This window comes from Eumetopias jubatus, unplaced genomic scaffold (assembly GCF_037043125.1).
Source record: "Eumetopias jubatus isolate StellerSeaLion01/CBP00866 unplaced genomic scaffold, mEumJub1_p1.0 scaffold_4, whole genome shotgun sequence".
Taxonomy (NCBI): domain Eukaryota; kingdom Metazoa; phylum Chordata; class Mammalia; order Carnivora; family Otariidae; genus Eumetopias; species Eumetopias jubatus.
In genome coordinates this window covers 169,313,634-169,335,886 of record NW_028274810.1, presented here as the reverse complement: position 1 = coordinate 169,335,886, position 22,253 = coordinate 169,313,634, and the positions used below count along the sequence as shown (strand labels likewise).

At 38.6% G+C, this 22,253-nt stretch overlaps 1 protein-coding gene across 7 annotated transcripts in view; it reads right to left on the bottom strand.

Moving 5' to 3' along the window:
* Positions 1-22,253, bottom strand: part of NCOA2 (nuclear receptor coactivator 2) — a 285,919-nt gene that overhangs the window by 99,240 nt on the left and 164,426 nt on the right. For 5 of the 7 annotated variants that reach the window (XM_088022803.1, XM_028113019.2, XM_088022804.1 and 2 more), the window contains 2 exons: positions 7,006-7,110; positions 4,141-4,313 (listed from right to left, as the gene is read on the bottom strand). In XM_088022803.1, coding sequence (XP_087878929.1) covers positions 4,141-4,313; positions 7,006-7,091 — 259 coding nt within the window. In that variant the 5' untranslated portion in view covers positions 7,092-7,110. Of the gene's footprint in view, positions 1-4,140; positions 4,314-7,005; positions 7,111-7,342; positions 7,505-8,490; positions 8,592-22,253 lie in introns of those variants that run through there. The other 2 variants (XM_028113029.2, XM_028113011.2) reach the window with 2 other exon arrangements.

Below are 22,253 nucleotides of genomic sequence, written 5' to 3'. Positions count from 1 at the left end.
ACAAAGATGCTGAATGCAGAAATGCAACTGTCGAGCTGTGAGTGACTTTTTTTGCTGAACTGGATATTATCTTTTGTATATGCACATAATGGCTACTTAATGTTAAAATGTCAGATGGTTAAAAAAAAAGTCAGATGGTAATCATTAACATTTTCTCCTTAATTTTTTTCCCCCAAATCTCTCTTACTTTTTAAATCTAAAATGACAGCCAACAAAACAATAAATCAAGCTTTGATTTGTAGTTTACTAGATTTCCAGGGGGTCAATATTGTTGTATTTGAAATCAGGCATGGTGACATTATTGAATGTGGACTTAGGAAGAGATGCAGAGTAGCCACCACTTCATAGTATTTCTATTATGTAGATGATACAAGATGCCAAGAGCCTCTAGTGCATAGATAATGGCAAAATGCAGTAGGATAATTAGAAAATGATAAATTTTAGTCTTCCTTGCTTTTTTAAAATATAATTTAATTGTAAGTCTGTGTAATTTTTTTTTACATCTGTATAATTTTTAATAATGGCTGTGCTCATCAGTTGGCTTACAAAATTCCTGAAACTGAAAAACTGGCTTTCATTGGCTTATAGGAGCTGACTCTAGCATACCACAGGCCCTCACCTTCACTTAAAATACTTACTTTTTTAAATGTTATTTTCAGTTTTAGGGGAAATTCACAAGTACAAAGCAATCTGGAATCCCAATGTTCTCAAAATAGCACTAAAATCAAAACTGCATCATTAGAGTAATCACAATGAGAAACCAGAATGGTCTTTTAGATAGCCTGTTTCTTTTTTTTTTTAAGGTTTTATTTATTTATTTGAGAGAGAGAGCACAAGCAGGGGGTAGCAGCAGAGGGAGAAGCAGACTCCCCACTGAGCACAGAGCCATATATGGGACTCAATCCCAGAACCCCTGGATCATTACCTGAGCCGAAGGCAGCCACTTAACCGACTGAGCCACCCAGGCACCCCTCAATTTTATTTTTTAAGAGCATAGGAATTACTAGGTGTTTTCCATAGAAATTTTTATTTAAGTTTCCAGCTAAGGAGTATAAAGTTGGACACAATAATTCCCAATTAAATCATTTGTATTTTTCATACTACTTATTATTCCTCTGTGGAACAGAAGCAATATTAGCCTCCCTAATTATGAAAAAAAGGTTATTTACTATTTATGGACTATTATTGTATGTTATAGGAGCCAGAAGTTTTAAACATTATCAGCATCATCTCAAATAGGACAAAACATCATACTTCACTATCACAAAGCTGGTGTAAGGGCTTAAGTCCACACCGTGTTTATCTGCTTTGCTCCTGCAAGGTCCACTGCAGCGTGCATGCTGTCGGAGGGCTGGCGTCTGTCAGACATGTGTCTCATAACATGCTATATACAGGAGAATGCTGACTTATTTAAATAGCTGGCAATTCTCCCTCCAAATTCCCATCGTTTAGGCCATTTTAAAATACCCTTTCTTCTCTCTTCTATTTATAAAGTGGATGGGAACTTGAGGAACAGCTGATGACAGAGTAGACTCGCGAGAAAAAGCCCAGCATGCCTGGCTCATCTCCCTGAGCTTTTGACACTGGAGGGCACCTTAAATACAAGCCTGGCTTTTCCGATGTGGATTCTTTACCGTGGCTCCCCATGCAATCCAGTCTACCTGCTCTAGCACAATTATGATTTTATTCAATCTGAGACTTGCAACTGAAATAGAAATGAAGTTTGGAAACGCGGGAAAGATGATGGATGGACTTTATTTATACTGATTCAAAGGGGGATCTTTGGGGCACAAAGAATGCGAGAGAAGGGCTCAGGTCTGACTTATGCATTGCTCTTGAACCTCAGCTGGCTCTCCACTGTGGAGACAAACCACGCTGGCCTCGACAGCTGGCCGGGGAGTGGTGTGCAAAGGCTATGCAGAGTTCTTGGGCCTCAGAAAATCTTACGTTCTTCAAATGACCCTATAGGAAAGAATATTCATAACCTACTTCCCCACCATTTTTATTTCCCATTCTCCATCTGAAGGAAGAGCTCACTGAAGACCCTAGCGTATGTGAAGAAAGCGACTTCCTGCTTAATGTGAAAAAGGTATTTACTGAATACCTACCAAACCTTCACTGTGACAGGTATTTGCTGAGTGCATTTATACAGCTCATGATTTCAACAACTGCACAACCTCAATATTGTGACTGCTAAATTCTGTATGAGGAAACGGAATTTCAGAGAGAGAAAATAATTTGCCCAGGTTCAAAGAGCTTGTCAGTGGCAGACCCAGGATTCATACCAAGGCTTCTGTCTGATTTAATTCTGAAGTCCTGCTGTTTTCTAAAAAACAATTTGTTAAACAAAAAATATTTTTTAAATATTAGATTAGAACATGAAAGTGTATCTGTGTTTTTCATTTGGTTTTTAATTTCTGCTTCCCTTTACAAAACACATTATTTTTCAAATTAACAGGAACATTATAAGAATAAGACATGACAGGGTGTTTATTGCTGCTGCTTCTTGGGTGGTTGTGGTATGCAGCCTTATGATTAAACCTACAGTAAAAGTATGGCAGAGTCCCAGCATGACACATCTTAACGTGTTTTATGGTTGGAAAGGGGAATTACCAAGGTTTTGCAAAACTTTTAAAACCTTGTGCAAGACCTTGATAGTAAAAAAAATACATAACTGTTTTAAAGTGTGAAAGTCCTAACATGCAATGTTCACAAAATTGTATCATTCAAAATCTTCAGAAACCTGAAACAAGCAGCTTGATTTCTCCACCATAATATCAGCAACTAGAGATACAGCAGCTTCAAAGCACTATGAAACTTTAACCAATTATTTCTCCTAAGAGCTCTAGGAATGTTATTCTATCCATTTGCTGATACCCAAAAAATGAAGATACAAAATTGAGATTAAACTGAGTTTTTGATAACTAGTGGATCTCAAAGGGAAAAGATGGAAGAAGAAAGAGATGAAGGGAAACCGAGGTAGGCACTGAGAGAAGAAACTCATGGAATATTAAGTGCCGAGTTATAGAATTTTGGTTGAGAAACCAGGAAATAAAGACTGATTTTCAGAGTGGGCTGGTATTAGAAACTGTGTTGTGTATGTTAGGCATATATTTTTAACTTCTTAGAAGACAGAACTTTTATATAAAACTTAGCTTAATAGTAAATGTATAAAAATGAAAAATGCTATGATGATGATATACAAATAGGCAGCTAGGACTTTATGACGGATGGGAAGTTTCAGGTCATATACCTACACAGATAAAGACATTATTTTTCTAAAATCTGCCTCTTTTGAATATCACATAAAAGGTAGATTAAAAAAAAAAAAAGAACTCTAGAGGATACATTCAAAAACAGATTACAAGAGATAATAATCTCCCCGGCCCTGAAGGAAAGCAGCATATGAATACTTTAAGAGCATATATTGGCCCTAAGCACCCAGACACTGTTCATACTTGCCTAATACTGATTTTTTTTTTTTTTTTGGCACCACAAAGTCCAATGTGTTTTTTAAAATAGTATTTTCTTAAATTTTTTTTTTCTTCAAAGAGGAGAGGCAGAAAATGATCTCAGAAAAAAAGAAAACCCCAGGAAGAAAGCTGTCATGTTCTGTGTTTCAACTTCACAAAAGAATTCGTACTAGAGGCTTGAGCCTTTCAAATCTCTTGTCATTCAGGATATGAAATTCTAATCTAGCGGCATGGCCAGTTGAGGCTCAGACTTAATCAAATATGCTGACTAGCTGAAACAGGAGGGGGCTCGTTTCCTTACTTCTGGTTTCCATCTGTAGTTGGCTCCTCACTTGCAAATTATGACAGTCACTTGCTGTGCAAGCAATGAAAATTCCAAGGTAGGGAGGAGAATCAGTGGGCACCTAATTGAGTTTTACTAGATGAAAAGTTACATCACCCTGTCTCACCTCAGTCTCCTCTGTCTTTAGGGAATTGCTGAATTTTATATAAAGCCTATTTATAAACGACTGCAAGTGATACTTACATTCATCTTGCACTGTGACATCATTTCCTCATCAATAATTTAAGCATAAGAAATGGATTAAAGGGACTCTGAAGGGACTTCTCACACATGAAAAAACAGAAACTGGCTCAAGTCCCCAAAATATTAATTCAGTCCTCTTACCTTGTTCTTTGATCTGACGAATTTGCTTCACAGTTTCTTTTAAGATTGCACATTTGTCAGGTTTGAAGTTAAAGTTGTCTATATCATTAAAATTTGCAAAAATCAGCTCTGCAAGTTCTTCAATATATTTATTTTCCTGTTCACGATTACGTTTCTCAGTGCTCCTCTTGGGACTAAAAAGGAGATACATGTTTTTATTATGAATCTGAAAAAAAGCTATTATAAAAAACGTAAGCATGTTAAACAAGTTCTCATACAAAGATAGCAAACAAAAATTACTCACATAAACATGGAAGTACTTTGGGGGAAAAAACCCTCAATTTGCCCTAAGTGTTGCATGTTTTTTTGAAATCAAACTCACCCTAGTACATGATTATAGATTTACTTGTGTGATCATTTGTTCAATGTGCATCATGTCTCCCATGGGACAGTAAGCTTCACAACAACAAGGCTCAGGACGATTTGCTCATCACTGTGCTTAATACAACACTTGGTAGAAGTAGGCATCAAATTTATTGTTGAATACATAGAGGAAGGTTTTAGACAGGTAAGGGAGATTATGTTATAAAATTTTAAGATTAGTAAAAGAAGAAAGGGAACCTAACCTAGTTATAATAGGAATAAATAAATTGCAGGGATTTTTGGTAAAGCATAAAAAGATAAAAGTAAATCTCCATAATTTCACAGACTTCTATAGGATGTTGGTAATCAAACCAAACAATTTTTTTAGATAATGCAAAAAACCACAGTACAGCCAGAAACAAAAGCGAAACTGACCTAGGGTATTTGTTAACTGTCCAAGCTGAATGACGTGCAAAATATACACAAATGGTCCAAGTTCAACTAAAGTTTTAAAAAGTTAATGCAAGAGAGGGAAAAATAAAAATTGGCAAGATCTTCACATTTGAATTCGACAAAATAGCAAGTTCCCTTTGATAATAACAGCGCACAACTTTTTTTTTTTTTTTTTTAGTGGAGGGCCCACTAAATGACATTCAAACAGTATAATAAGTAAGAAATGTAAGTTGTTTAATGTAGCAGCTTTCTGTACTTTTAATATATAATTATTTGTATATAATACCAATTGTTAAGAATTTGTAGTCTGTAATAGACTTCCATCTATTTGCCTACAAGTATTAGCTTTATTTTCATAAACTAATAAAGCTGAGATAGAAGACAATTTCTCCATTTCATAGTGGTTACACAATTTGTCCAAGATCACCCAGTGAGTCACTGGTAGAGCAGAGACCTGAATTTGGTTTTTCTAAGTCTCAATTTTATTCCTAACTTCTACTTCATTAAGTACAGGGAAAGGCAGGGCAGGGATGGAATGCATGGAAGAGCCAAGTCCCCATCTGGACCTCTCAGCCCCCCTCAACCTCTCTTCAGCAGCAACTCCCCCCCCCACAAGATGAATAAACACATGGCAAATAGGTGAGAAAGGGGAGCTAATGTGTTACAAAGGCCCGAGAGTGCCCCGGAGAGGGTTCAGGAGAGGGTTCCCAGTCTCTCCACCGTACCACGGTGCTGGCGCAGCACGAGGTAAGGGAACTGCGCTCCACCGGAACAGTCTCCATTTTATCAAACTGCCTCCTCGAGGGGACTTCCAGGCATTAAAGGCAGTTTGACAGACAGATGGTTGTGGATAGCCAGGAGGTACCGGGGAATCTAGAGGCCACATACTGGAGCTGAGGGTTGGGGGCTGGAATGCGCACAGTAGCGATTTAATAGACTTGTTCTGTTTGGCAGCTAAAAGGGGAAAGAAAAGGGAACATAAAATATTTTTGCTCTCTCTCCTCTTCTTCCCGTCTTAATGCCTTTTCCTAGTCCTCTTCCCTGTTATTCTCCATCTGATCTTTTTACTGGCTAGTTAATAGAAGCTGCTGCTTTTATTTAACTTAAAATCATTTATACGATTTAAGTAATCAAAAGAATGAAGTCTCTCTCCTACCTTTGTTACCTATTAGCCTAGTTCTCATCCCCCAAAATGGGTTAATAACTCCTAAGTGTTTCATAATTACCCTAAAACAAATGGTTTATACAAAGGGTAGTACTCCATAAACATGCTTCAAAACTTGTTTTTCTCTGTAACAATGTTCTTAAGAAATTCTTTTTATATCAATCCATTAAGTATCTTCATTCTTTTTCATAGCTGTATTGCATTCCAGGTTATGGAGGTATCATAGCTGTTTAAATAGTTCCCTGCAAACATTGAGGTTTTTTCTACTCTCCTGCAATTATTAAACAATGCTGTAATAAGTAAACTCAGTGTCTATCATTTTGCCAGTGTGAAAGCATACTGTTGGAAAATTCCTAAAAGTGGACTGCTAGTTCAAAGAGGATACCCATTTATAATTTTACTAGAGAATGCTAAATTACCCTGCATGGAGATTAGAACTCACAGTTCCATCTATAATATATGACATGGAACTTGCTTTAAATTACTTGTTTTACTCACTGAAGGGCCACAATCTTTGTTACCAACTCAAAAAAATAAATAAGTAAAAATAAAACTTAGTGTAAAATTAACAGCAAATTCTACTATGGGGTTTTCTTGTCTTTATCACATCCTGTGATCTAACAGAAAAGAAAATGTGGAAGACTCAAAATTATATAAGCCTGCTTTAATAGTCAAGTACACAGGGGCCATCAGAAGAAGTATGTAGCTTTCAGTCTTCTTGTAAACAATAATAAAATCTGCAACTGATCAGCATAACCAAAATGTGAGCTAAATAATACACATTCAAAGGTTTAACGCTTAAGGAGGAAAAACAAACACAGTATTTCAATTAGGTGTCAAGTCAATGCTTCATGCATGTGGTTTTCATGGGCAGTGCTGATTCTGTTTCTCAGCAAGAATCTAACCTGGGTCCAAGCTGGTCAGGACATTCCTTGCGCTTCCTTGTCTCTGCCCTGGATGGGTCAGAGGTGTTTTCTCCCATCCCACTCATCTTGAACACATATCAGCAACTAAAACAAGAAATGGAAAAAAAAAAAAAAAAAGCTGATGATAAAGTGCCTGATCAATTTACCACCAATAAAAGAACTTTGACTTCAATCAGAAATTTGACAAGTTACTGATGATGAACATTGTTTGGTTAATATGGAAGTGTAACTTCTAATGAAAGGGCTCAATTTTTTTTACCTTGTTTAAAAGTTAAGTATTTGTAAAGGTTCACATTTCAAAAGCAAACAAGCCTACCTCATTGGGCCCAGACTCTTTAAGCAGACGTTGCATTTCAGCAGCACCATGAACTACAATCTGCTAGCCCTGGGTTTCTGCAGACAGCCTTCAGTTTCAAGAGTGATCTTGCACCATGGGGAAGCTACAGGTGTTGTAAGGGGCTCCTCCCAGTCTCTGTTTTGGGTTGGCCAATGTGAAGTCTGTGCTGCAATAGCTCAACCATGACAGACAGCCCTGGGAAGAGGCAGTGCCCCACCACTAAGCTGAATGTTTCCAAATCCGCCCAGCTACATCTGACCCACAGGTCCTGGCCTCGCATGAGGCCTGCAGAAGCAATGCTCCCTAAACAGAGGATGTTCCCGCCTCCCTGTGGAGTCTCGAGTTCCCTCCACCCCTGCGGCAGCGGCCTCGATGCTCCGCCCTCGCCCTCCGCCCTCTCCCTCCCAGCCTTCTCTCCCCGGCAGCTCGCCTTCCTGAACACACCTCCCCTCGGTGGTTTCCTTTCTCACATCCTGCCACTCCTGAGGCTCCCTCCCTCGGCTAATTCTAGCTGCTATCACCGAAGGTCTTAAAATATACTTAAAAAAAAAAAAAATCAGGGAACATTATTGACCCTAACGAAGGAGGACAATTACTGGCTCACGCTTGCTGGATTCCTTCCAATAAGAAAATAAAAGGATATATCGTAAGAGAGTCAGTGTGTTCACACTGGTCATCATTAGTAAAATCAAAATAATATTTAAATACGCAAAGAACAGAGTGATAGAGGTTTAAATTCTATGAGAACTAAACAAAGAGACTAACAAAGACACTGGGGAAATGATGTCGCTTAAGCACACGGTGCTTAATAACTGCTTAGCAAAAGAAAAAAAAAATGCAGCCTAAAAGATTAAGTCAGCATTTAAAAGTCTTTCTTTGAGTTTCAATTCTCTGCTACTTCCCCCTTCCTTCTGCCTCCCAGGCTTCCAAAGTCACCTTCACCCTCCTTTACTTTCTATAGTGGCGCTTTTCTTCCTTTCTGGATTGGAAAAATCGGATGGAAGGGCAAGACAGTAGAAGAAGGTCAAGGACTTCAGAAAAATGCCAGAGAGTTACAGGTTCATGAAGAAAGGACAAAGAAGAAGGTGGGCTAAGGAAACACCGATCATTTTACCATTGTCACATACCCATCAAACTGCCCAGCGTTCCCTCCGTGAAATCTGCGATGCTCAGTCTCCCTACAAGCATTTCTTCTGGTCACAACTCTGATCCAAGAGGGCAGAGGAATGAATTTTTTTTAGAGTCACGTGGAAGTAGGATGAAGAAACACTGTATCAGTTGAGGGAGGCTGCACCAATTGCACATTATATTCAAGAGGTCACACAGGAGGGAACAATCTGAAAGCTAATGCCTGAGTTTCCTGCTGTGGGAGCAATGTAGCCAAATCCCAAGGTCCTGTACCGTGGGCACAGTTTGGGGCTGATAATAAGTATAGTCTGTATTTAGTTATTTGTTTAGCATTTACTATGCACCAAGCAATTGCTGGCCATGATTTAATCATCAAAACAGACTATGAGAGGCAATCGAGCAGAGAAGCTGTATGCATGTAATCCATGTCCAAGCTCTACCACTTGGTTAGTTGTGGGACCTTAAGAAGTTACCTCTCATGGCTTAATTACCTTTTCTGTTAAATGGGGATAATTATTAGCATCTCCAGCGCAGGGCAGTTGAGCAGCTTAGCAAATGGCAGACCTGGGATGATTTGTACACAGGGTTATACACTCTTACTTTTCACAAAGATGTTATGGCAAGGGTCTCCTCATCAAAGAAGCCATTCTTCCAGTAATCACATAAGCACAGGTCAGGAGGAAGAAGGTGCAAGATATGGACTGCATGCATCTCCATGCCTGACTCTCCCCTTATCTCAATGTCATTGTCATTGTCAATGTCAATGTCATCTCAGTGTCATTCATTCATTATGTGTCCGGCTAGGCGCTCAAGAAGCACAAGGAGGAATGTTGCTCTCAAGAACTCTCAAGAAGAAAACAAGAGGGCGATACATCTGTACATGGGGAAAATAGCAACAAGTAAACTTGGTAAAGGTATTCTATTACTGACTCACACTCCCATGTATTGTAAGGTCCAAGAAAGAACACTCTGCTGGCTGGGACAGGGAGGTACTGAGCTGGCCTTGAGAAAGGCCTAGGCGTTCTAATGGTGAGAAAGGGAGTCAGGGCATTGCAGGAGGTACAAAAGGACAGCGAGTGAAGCAAAAACCTCAACACCAAAACCCTTCTCGGATGATACCTATGAACATTCCTTTTCGCTATTTCTCTTGGCACCACAATTCTCATGGTTTTACTCACGAGCATGTATGGAAAAACACTACCCATCCAATCTCAGTAAGCTTTTAACAAATGACCTCCACGATTTTCACTGTGGAAGCAGTGTTCTAAAAATCATAAAATTTCAAGTAAATTTTTATCATCAATATATAACACTCAATATATAACAAAATGCCCCACAGAGCAGCTATATGTATTAAGTCTGTTGATGAAAGTGGCTATTTGCCCCCCACAAAGTATCACCATATATATTAAAAAATACAGTACTATCAGAAAGATCAGAGAGCTTTTCAAAACACAGTATAAGTGACTATCTTACTTAAAGTCTGTACTCAGTTTTGGGATTTAACATTAGCTTCAGCCATCATCTATCTTAAATTTCCCAAAATATATATACTAGTAATTGTAATGTTGCACGAAGGGACAGAACTGATATATTTCAACTAAAGGGCTAGAAGGAGATAAGGAGCAAAGCAAGGAGCTAACAATTTCTGGTCTAAGGATAGAAAACCATTTGAGCAAACTTTATATTTTACTTGAGTCTACTCAACACTGGCTCACAAGCCACTCTATTTGTAACTTAATTTCCTCTTTTTTTTTTTTTAAGATTTATTTATTTAATTGACAGAGAGAGAGAGAGAGAGAGAGAGAAACAGCGGGAGAAAGAACACAAGCAGGGGCACAGGGAGGGGGGAAGCAGACTCCCTGCTGAGCGGTGAGCCCGATGCGGGGCTCAATCCCAGGACCCTGGGATCATGACCCGAGCTGAAGGCAGTCACTTAACTGACTGAGCCACCCAGGAGCCCCTTAATTTCCTCTTAAAGTAAGTTATTATGGGCTAAATTTTCTCTTTTATTATTATGTGATGGTACCTTAAACACATTTCCTCAAAATAAAAAAAAAATTAACTTTATGAACATGCTTACTTATTTTTTGGTGTCTACCCCATATGTTCTCTTTTCTGAGCAATTTTCCTGAGGCTATGTATGTCCAGTATACACTGCCAACCAACCTGTAAACCACCAAAGGAAAGAAAAAAGAGGGGGTTTGTAGTAATTAGGGGCAGGCGGATGCACTCTGCCAGCCATGGCCATCAGGCTGGGGATGGCTCCCTCTGAACCACTGCTCATCAACCAGGGGAAAAAAAACAAGACTTCAGATGGAAAAAAAAAAAAAAGAAGAAGAAGAAGAAGAAAGAGATAGGAAGGAAGGAAGGAAGGAAGCAAGCAAGCAAGCAAATTTAGGGCTGAAGCCTAGAAAGGAGGAGGGTGGTGGAGGTGCTGACAGGCGGCAAGCAGCCGGTCCTGGGCGCCTCTTTCTTGCCTGCCACAGGGCTAGAAGTAGATGAAATCCTGGAGCAGACGTGTGGATTTATGCCCTGGTCCTTAGTGGATGAACCAAATAAATAACAGTGAGCCTCATTAACGAGGTGCTCAAAGAGAAGTGTGGTGCTCTATCTAGAGGACTCTGACTGATACTCTTCATGCCTTAGGTGAGGCTCGGCTGGCAGCAAGCATCAGTATTTCACACTGGAACGTGTGCTGGAGCTAGGTCAGTGAATCCCACCCCCCCAATGACACAGATAAAAGAAAGAGATAGAAAGAACGACAGATTCAATACATAGATTTATAACTACTAGTGTGCACTTAAGTCACAGAAAAATCATCTAAAATAAACTATGTATAGATGAGTTTTATTTTTTTAAGATTTTATTTGTTTGTTTATTATTTATTTGTCGGGGGTGGGGGGGGAGACAGCAAGCTAGCACAAGCAGGGGGAACAGCAGGCAGAGGGAGAACAGGCTCCCTGCTGAGCAAGGAGCCCGATGAGGGACTCGATCCCAGGACCCCGGGATCATGACCTGAGCTAAAGGCAGACACTCAACCGACTGAGCCACCCAGGCATCCCTGGATTGATGAGTTTTAATGCATTTTTTATAGATCAAAGTTAAAAATCAATTCCCAGTAAAAGGGTAAGAGACGGAAAAAATAGTGAAGGGCAGCACTTAAGGTTTAGAAATCTTATTTTATTTTGTAAGCGGGCCTAAATTAATAGTTTCTTAAAGTTTCTGCACGTTTTCAACATTCACATGAAATTAAAATTCTCGAGCATTTCACTCTCAGTTCTGAAACTGTTCAATGTAAATCACAAAAACTGAAAAATGACACAAGCAAACTCTTGGGTCGTATTTGATGGTAATTACAGTCATTGAGAACAAGCCAGTTTCTACCAGATGTGGGGGGTTGTGAAAGGACAAGTCTAGAAAAGGAGTTTCAATTTGTTCGTTCTTGTTATCTACAACAAACAATAATCCCACTCTTAACTGTGACAGTACCTCCTCCCTTACATCCTCTGATACCAACTTCTATAAACTAGACAGTATAGTGTTGCAGCCATCAGAATCAAGGCCTGCTTTTTTTTTTTAAAGTAATGATATTCTGGGAGGAGTGAATGTCAGTTATATCCTTAGCATAACGACAGAAAACAAAATGCAATGTTAAAGCCTCAACACAATTAAAAACTGCACTCTTTGTTCATGAAATTCACCAACATAACTTACCAGGTAACAAAGCTGTTGCTCACAATACAGCCTCATACCATTAAAGCTAGTTAATCATCCAGACTTCATGCAAACGATAATGTGCACTTTATCTTTTATCAGTACTGGCCATCTTCCAAATAAGGCCTGTAAAACTGTCAGATTTATTACATGTGGAACAAATTCAGTTAAAGAATAAATAAGGATAACACTGTTGCTGAAATCCAAACATAGTAAGTGATCAACATCAGATCTCTCTATTGCTAGTTCCAAGAAATAGTTTTTAAAAGTTAGACCCTCTGAAATTCCTTACTTTGAGATGAAATTTATAATGATATGACATACAAAGAGCTGCTGAAACAACTTCTCTTATCAACGCCTACAAGAGGAGGTGATGCCCAATAAATCATCTAGCTCTTGATATGAGACCAGAAAGGCTCCTACAGCTTCCATGGCCTTCCAGGTTCTTTCTGAACTCTTTTTACAAGAGATACATGACATTGCTGTGTATTCTGTAGTCTGATTCTTCATACACTTTGTAAGACTTTTTAAGAAATACTCAAGCAATACTGCCGCTGTATATAAAACTTCACTGAAACGCTTTTCTGCTTCTATTCTATTAAATTACGAAAGGATAATCTTTTCAGAAGCTCACCTCAGCAGTGAAAGATGTATTCACTATTTCTTTATCACAAGTGAAAACATTTGCTCATTCTAAACTCGAAACATTTTTTTCCCTTAAAGTTTACTGTGTTCCGGGAGGGGACTCTTTACTTTTAGAAAGAACAATTTCTGGGCCAGTCTCTGATAAGTCAAAGAAAAAACAGTATCTAATGCTCAAATATGCCAAATGTGCTTTTGGATGTAGATGCCTGAGAAAGGGAGAAAGCAGAGAATGGCCAGACCTTGGAAGTCAGTAAGCTGATACAGAGATAAAAACACAGAATTGACGGAGGAGGGGAAATACCTCTTTGCAAAATGTCAAGTGGACAAAATCACCCAAAGCAAACATTGTTTTGGCAAGACCCCAACTCTTGGCAAGAATCAAATAAATATTCTCTGCAGTAAATATACAGATTATGCAAGGATATACTGTTGCCTCATATAAATAAGCAAACAAAGGAGCATTACACGTGCAAATATAAGTCGAACTGTGTAGATTTACTAAATGCAGGGATGAGAGCACACAGAAAAATTACACTTTTTCTTTCCACTGGCAAAACAATTAGTGCATTGAACAGTGACAGAAGATGCTATACAGTATTTCAAAAATAAACTGTAGCTAGTCAGAGGGTATATTATTTTTCTCAAAGTGTTACAACCCTTTTGAACTAGATCATAAGAACACTTTTAACTTCATCTTTACAAAACGCTATACTGCTTCTTGCTTTTCATACAATATTAATTTACCTCACATTATGCAGTATGTATCTACAGATTCGAACTCGTAAAACTGCACATTAATTCATACAGTGACACCAGTTCGATTATTGTGAAGTTTTAGGAAACTCACTTCCTACAAATACAGAATAAAAGGCATCTTATTTGGAAACAAAGTCTCAGTTTAACTTCACTAGTTCTGAGCAACTTACTGTATGCCTGACTTTTTTTTTTTATTAACTGCAGTAAACCAAACACAAAGTACTATTATTAGGACATGATTTTTCAATAACAAAATACTACCAGTTTCCAGCTGGAGACAGGACCAAGGAAAATAACACAGCCTGTGTATCTGCCCTGCTATTCCCCAAGTCAAATGGCTTCGGCACCTACCTTGCCTCCTGCTGTTTCTTACTCCCCGCAAAAGTAGTACAGTGTATAAACAAATGTTTAAGCTAAAAAATTCCTTCCTTTTCAATATGCTTAGATTTACTTTTGTACAATGGCCTTAAAGTGGTATATTAGACAGTAACTAGAAGACATATTCCATTTTCTGACTGAAAGCCAATAATACTCATGAATTTTTTAGCTGAAAGACACTTCAAGATGCCATTGGGAAGACTGTAATAAACACATTAGGCTGCAAATGGGCAGCAGCAGCTCTGTAACACATGCTGCAAGAATCAAAGAAATGGGGAAGTTCGCGTTCACCGGGTACACAAATATTTTGCTGTAACATTTCCATCATCCACAGAGCTCCTAGAGAAGGAAAACTCCTCTCTTCAAGTCTGATCTGAGCAAAATCCACTGCAGAATATGTCAGCAGCAGAGAGCCGTTCTAAACTATCATTACCAAGAGAGGGAAAAGTGTCTAGTCTGACATCAGTGGCAGAAGATGGTTCCTACTTTCTGAATTCTCATAGGCTAAGTTCCTTAATATAGCCGGTCGCTGGGCTGCTTCTATCCCCAGCGACGTCAGCTGGCGCTAATATGGCCAGAATAGCAGGGCGACGTTTCAGGCCTCAGACTCGCGAAGACACGGGGAAGAAGCTGCGTCCCTCCCCTTCAAGCACGGTGTTACTTAGCCCCTAGTCAACACTCGTAACACCAGCTTTCCCTGGAGGCTTAGTATTCTGGAAAGATATCATCAAACCAACAACTACAATGTAGGGCTTGTGTCGGAGTTTCATAACTTGTGCAGATTAAAATTCATTTATCTGTCTTTATTCTGAAATCGACTTTAAACTTCTTTTTGAGATAAGAAAACAAAGTCCTAATTTATGAGAAAAACTTACGGAAATGGCAAGGGCAAGACCATCTGTTTCTCTATAAAGAAACACTTTTATTATTCCAGTTGTAAAACGTTTTTAAATAAATAAATGAAAGTCCTCTCTCATAGTATAGTATGTTGGGGTTTGTGTGTGTAATACTAGCATTTAGGAAGTACTTACTATGAGTTGAGCACTTGGTACACATTTTCTTGCTTAAAAATCCCCGTTTTCATGTTTATATACACACTCTCTCTCTCACCTTTGCAGATCATCAAACCTCTCTGACCTGTTTCCATGAGTAATTTGCCCAAGTCACACAGATAATAAATGACAGGTCAGGAGTCAAACTCAGGTATAACTGTAATAACTATCATTCACTGAATACCTACTAGCTTGGCAGGCGCTATGTACTTCACGCATATGAACCCCTTCAGTGCTTGTAACAATGTACGTTTAGCCCCATTTTACAGATGAGGAAATGGAGATTCAGAATAAAGCAACTTGACCAAGGCCACAGTTAGGAAGTTTTAGAGCTTATAAGTGAATCCAAACACCTCATTTCTTAACCACTCCAATGTGAGCACCGCAATGTGAGCACTGTATTTCAATACTTTCACTAAAGAGAGAAACAAATTAATATACATTATAGAAAGCAGTATATTTTAATTTGATCACAAGTGAATACATAATTTGAAAGTACTTTTCTTTTTGCTAAAAATCTAATGGTTATTATTGCAAAATGCAAAACATTTCTTTCTACAAGAAACATACATACTTTAGAATCATCCATCTATCCACTCAGTACCTAATTACAGCACCAAGTACCATTGCAGACACTGGAAACAGAGCCGTGAGTCCCTGTCCGCCTGAAGCTCACATTCTGGTGCAGAGAGGAAATCATGCCTCAGCTCACAAAGCAATTATTCCCTGAGGGGAAATGAAGTAGTATTGTTACTACTGAATTTATTATGAAGTTACTGAAATAACAAAACCAGCTAGAAATTTTCTCTGGCACACTAAGAACGTGGAGTTCCATTCCAAACAGTAAAAGCCACCTTTTCCTATAGAACAGACGTAGTAATTGGCTAATTTTAAAAGTCAGGTAGCAAGAGCAATTATAAAAATGACACTTACTACCTTTAATCATTTTGTTTTAACTTTAAACATAAAACTATACATTTGAGTATCAGTCTCCACTGGAGTTTCGTATTGATATTATTAAGGCATTGTCTATTCAATGTCTAAAACAAAGTTAGAAATTGTAGACAATCTGATTTCTTATAAGTGCTTACAAGGTGTATTCTTATTGTTTTTCCTATTTTTCCTATTTTCCTATTTCCTGTATTTTCCTAGATGTGTCGCATATACTTATTTGCCAGGAATTTTTGTCCATTTGAGTTTTTTAAAGCATTCATCCTGGTTTTTATAGAAGCATATGTGTCTTTTTAAGCCCATACTTAATTAGTTACATAGTATTTCATTAAATGATGTAATTACAACAACCGGTGGCATAACCCAGGCTAGATAAGAAGCCGGTGCTCGGTAGCCACGCAGCATCACTGCAGGGTACAGAGGGGTGGGGTGCCGCAGACACTCGGGGCAGAGCAGGGGCAGTTCTTTGACGTACAGAGGGGAGCACAGCGCATGTGATTATTGTAGCGCGACGGTCCCAATGGAGGCTGATTAAGAAAATCAGAATGCATGCAAAGGTAACGTAGAGGCGAGGTCATTCAACAAATATTACTGAACAGCGCCATGCCATGGTTCTACATATTGGGGGATACCACAATGAACAAAGCAGACCAAGTCTTTTATCTATGACTCTTACGTTCTAATAAGAAAGTGGAGAAGGAAGAAAGAATAAAACAAACATTTTACTTTATCAGATAGTGATTAGCACTTTAGAGAAAAATAAGGTGCGGTTAGGATAGAGCACAGTGTAGCTTTTTAAATGGGTGGTCGGGAAAGTTCTCTTTTGATAGAGTGACATCTGAGCAGAGACCTTTCTGATAGACCTCTAAGAGTCATAACAGAATTTATTATGCAACCATGAAAAGCTGTACAATGTATAGTGGCTTAGAGCACATTCTCTGCTGTCCACTCTGGTTTGGAACCCCAGGAATATCACATATTAGTTATGTCATTATGTTAATTAATCTCTTTGAACCTAAGTTTCACTTCTTCAAGAAATAATACCTATCTTCTTAAGTTTGTTGAGAGCAAGAGATGTAAAGAGCGTATAACAGTGACTGGCACCTAGGGCTTTAATAAATGTGAGATATTTATTATAGGTTGAATTTGATAGCATGTAAATGTTTATGAAATAATTTAAGCTGATGGTGAAAACAGATAGAGAAGATTATAGAAAAAAACTGGAAGAAAATTCATCATAATATTAGCAGTTAAATTGTTTTGATGGGCACTATGGGCATAATTTTTCTATTCTCCAAATTTCCTTTCATTAACACATCAGACTTTTATGAGTTTACAAAAAAAAAAAGGAAGAAGGGAAGAGGGAAAAAAAGGGAAGAAGGAAAGGGCGGAAGGGAGGGAAAAGGAAAGGGGGGGGAAGGGGAGGAAGGGAGGGAGAAGGGAAGGGGAGGAAAGAGAGTACCCTGGTTCTACTACTGGGAAAAACCAAACCAAACAAAACAAGAAGCAAGCCAGAAAGAGATTTTTTAAATAATCAGGTCTCTGAAATGCAAATTATAAATGCACAAGTTCTTTACATGCATACTTTGGGGAAGAATATTGCATAAAATGAGGTAAGCCTACCTTATAGTACAAGTAAGAAACACAAAGACTGCCCCAAATGAATGAAATAAATTGAACTTCATTTAAAAGAAATCTAAAGTATAATTTCCTTTGATAAAACAAGAGATATCCCACAACAGTTTCTAGACTACTAAAACGATCTTACAACCAACTTATACTTCTCCAAATTTACTTCTATATAAGAAAGATGGAAGCTCTTGGTCATTCTGGACTCATCACTTATTCTCCTTAACCTCAGGAACTTTCTCATATTTTCTCTCTTAAAGCAAGGAAAATACCCACATCATAAGAGCCTTCCAGCAAAGGTTACTAAAATTGCTCTTCTTCCCCAGGAAAATCATATCCCTCAAGCCAAGCTGAAAAACCATCCTCTTTATGAAGGCTTCCTAGATTCCAGCAGGAAAAAATGAAAGGTTCCCTTCTACTTGTTCCCCAGCCCAAGGTGCATAAAATGAAAACGACACTTCTTTCTCTTGCATCATTAGTTGCGTCCCTCTGGAGAGGGTCCAGGGCACTCTCCTAGCCAGCTCACCGTACTACCTCCCACAGCGGTTTCTGGGTACCACAGGTGAAACTTGGGATACTCATTCTTTCCTGCCTTCTCTCATTCTCACTCATTTTAATTCCAGACTTTCTTGGGAGTTCTTTATCTCCAATCAAACAGGAAAACAAAGTAAGGGGCAACATTTTTAAGCACATCCCAGGGATAAAGTATAGGAAACAAATCCAATGCCTGTGCTTAGAGGAAAAACTAGCACAGGGCGACAGGCCCTTTGGCAGTTTAAATTATGTCTCCTTACTAGGGTAAAACCTGTGTGAGAAGTCTTTCTGAAGTATCATTTATGTTCTCTACCACTCTTCCAGAGAAGTGGAAAACGAGCAAGGAGGAAAAAGTTGGTTTGGTGGGAGGTCCTCTGAATCATTTTCTCACCATACCAATTCCTATAAACTTTCTTTTGGTCACATCATTACAATAACTCTGAACAGTATTTGCTGTGAGGCAGTGGTTGCCATTAAAAATAGAAACGGGCAGCTCTGGATCGACAGCCCCACCCCCCCAATCCAATTTGGTCTTACAAAAACAAACCAAATTAAGCATTTTTACCTGCAAATAACACAAACCCACAGAATGATTTACTGAGAATCACTAGAATGTAGAAAGTTATTTATAAGAATCATTATTCTAAAAACATTTTTTTAAAATAAAGTTGTCACTTAAAAATATGAGCCAAGCACTATTTTTTTCCTCTCTCAAATGTTGGATATCAGTAATTGTTGAATCTGACCATACTCTAGTAGTTTATGGGAGATTTATGTTTCAGTTTAAGTTTCCAACTTGGGACACACAAACAGCTTTCAGAGGTACAATCCTATTGTTATTATTGTGACTATATACAATAGAGCCCAATTCTCTGACCTTAGGATCAGAGGCCAGGGAGCCCTCAGGTTTTGAGGACTTTTGCAGAAGACAGAGACTTGTCCTGGAGAACTGTAAATGGAAGGTTTTCTCCCTTTAATAACTTCAGATGGAGAGATATGGTGTTTTGTAGAACTAAAAATATAATTGGACTCAAGAATGGTAGCTTCTAATTACCCACTGGGTAGTTTATAGAATTTAGACCCAAATTAGCTTAAAGTGTGGTACAAATAATAATAATTTAATCGACTAAATAAAATAAGGGTAGCCTAGAATAGGCAATGAAAATATTAATACAAACTCCCATTGCAGAATGTGTTGTTCTCTACCTTTTTCTTTCATTAGTCCTAAAACGTGCTTTCCACTGAGAGTAAAGAGTTAATTGTTTTGTAAAACCTACACCTATGGATAAAGATCTGTAAGACTGCTGCACCTTATTTAACCCTAACAGGCAAGTCACAAGCTTGAAATGACACTTAAAAGAAATTAAGATAATTGCTTGACACCTCAGAGACAGCTAACTATATTCTATTCCTTTTGTCTGATCCAAAACCAAGAGGGTAAGAATTCATTCTGAAACTCAAACCCTGGTTCCAATTGGGCTAGACGACATGGAGAAAATTAAGCTGGCTCTCAGTTATCACGACATACCACGTGTGTCTTCATAACACAGGCATATGATTTCTTTAGTTTGGTGTTTTGTTTTAAGCCAATGTTTCAAAACCTAGAGCAATGACTATTACTTAGGGTAAAACACATTTGGGCCTGGACGATTACGTTTCATATAAGATTAAGTTTCTAATTAATACAGGTAGGTCTCTTTTTGGTATTAAAAATATAACCTAAATTATAGGGTTTTAATTTAAAAATCTATTTGCATTTCTTTCCTTCTGATGTTCAACTGTACTGATAATTACTGAATAAGCTGCTAAGAGCAAACTACTGTGTTCTACGGACACGGCAGTACAATTACTGAGTAAGAAACTGAACTTAATCTCAAGAAATCAAAGATTTAGGAGGAAGAAACAAGAATGGAATTAACAGAATCCAGTATATATGAAAAATACAAAGTGCTACTAAGGAGAAAACTGCTTCTTGTTGTAGGGAGCCGTGGCGAAGGTTTTATGAATGCCTGAGCTGGGTTTTGAAGGGTGGGCACAATTTTTCAAAGTGAAGCTGGGGTGGGGAGTGAGGGTGTAGGAGATACGAGCAGAGTGCCCGCCGACGTGCTGCAGTTATTGAAGAGCGAGGCTGGGCCAGAGTTGCTGGTGACACATACCATTCAACAACTGGGGAGCCCCGATCTTTCCGTCCTCACCTACCCTCTCTCCCTCCGAGCCTGCTGTCAGGCCCTGGAAAGGTGGTCTGAAAGTGCCGCCTAGGAAGTGTCACAAACGCACACTCTGGCTCCAGCCCAGCCCGAGTGAATGAGGACCTCTGGGGGTGGCCCCCCCTCTCCCAAGTCCCGCGTGCGATCTGATGCCTGCTGAAGTTCACCACTGCCCTAAACTTCACAGAGAGGTTTACTTGCCCCATCAGTGACCTGAAATCCAACTTACGACTAACTCATACTAATTATCTTCTTCCGTGAGGGAGAAGGAGAAGGACAGATAAGGCAGAGTACATCTTATTCACTGGATTCATTTATTCATCAGATATTTAGTAAGTGTCTGCTACTTTGTAGAGTCAGAATACAGAAAACCTCAAATGCCAGAATGAGTAGTAGTTCCTGCTGATTTCATAAACTATGGGCACAACGAAAAGTTCTGAGCCAGAGGTGGTAAAGTCACAGTGATGCTAGAAAGATTAGCATGGTGGTGGCATAAATGACATTTCTGGCAGGGGAGGGGGGAGGGGCTAAAGACTAGCTAATAGGATATTGCAGCAGGCCACATAGTGTATGACTGCATTTATATGAACTCTCCAGAATTAGTAAATCCACAGAAACAGAAGGCAGATTAGTGGTTGCCAGGGGTTAGGGGGAAAGGGAAATGGGGGGTGACTCCTAATTAGTACAGGGTTTCTTTTCAGGTTAATGAAAATGTTCTGAATCTAGATGGTGGTGGCTGTGCAATTTGTGAATCAACTAAAAACCACTGAACTGTACACTATGAAGGGTGAGCTTTATGTTATGTGCGGGGAATCTCAGTAATGCTGTTATTCAAAACAAACAGAAAACAACAACAAGCCCCACAAGCTTTTAATAAGCCTGATGCTGATAACCCGATCAATTTGTAGACCAGATATAGGGGTGGTTTGCAAATATTTAGAAAACACACTGGTGATTATTATGAGTAAGAATGACTTCTCTAATAATTCATCCCAAATGAACTTTACTAAAGAGATTAAAGTAAGAATTTTAGGGCACCTGGGTGGCTCAGTCGGTTAAGCGTCTGCTTTCAGCTCGGGTCATGATCCCATTTCCTGGGACCTGGGATCCCAGGGTCTTGCTTTTCCCTCTGCCTTCTGCTCCCCCTGCTTGTACTCTCTCTCTCTGTCAAATAAATAATCTTAAAAAAAGGGAAAAAACTAAAGAATTTTATTTTTAAAAAAGTTTCATTCGTTTTGCTTAATAAAAATGATACGTGCTTAGTATAGAAAATTTAGAAAATACAAAATGCTAACGAAGAAAATTGCATGTAGCTCTACCACCCAGAGAATCACCATTAACTTAAAAACATTTCTGCTCAGTATTTTAAAATGCATTGTATGTACATATACAATTAAGCACAAACTATATGTATACACATTATACATGCTTTTCCATTTTCTTAATGTTAGACACTAAAATTTTTCTGTAATACTAAATGTCTTCATAGACATTTAAGTGGCTCTATGCTATTTCATCATATGAAGATACCATAATATATTTATTTTTAAAGATTTTATTTATTTATTTGACAGAGAGCGAGAGAGCACAAGCAGGGGGAGCGGCAGAGGGAGAGGGAGCAGGCTCCCCACTGATCAGGGAGCCCGAGAACGACGTGTACGACGACGTGGGGCTCAATCCCAGAACCCTGGGATCATGACCCAAGCCAAAGGCAGATGCTCAACTGACTAAGCCACCCAGGTGCCCACCATAACATATTTAATCATTTTCTACAGTTAATTATTAAGATTGTTTCCATTTTCTACTATTATAAATAACACTGTAATAAATATCTTTTATATAAATACTGATCCGTATTTCTGATTATTAACAATAATCAGTAGTTTCTGGGGC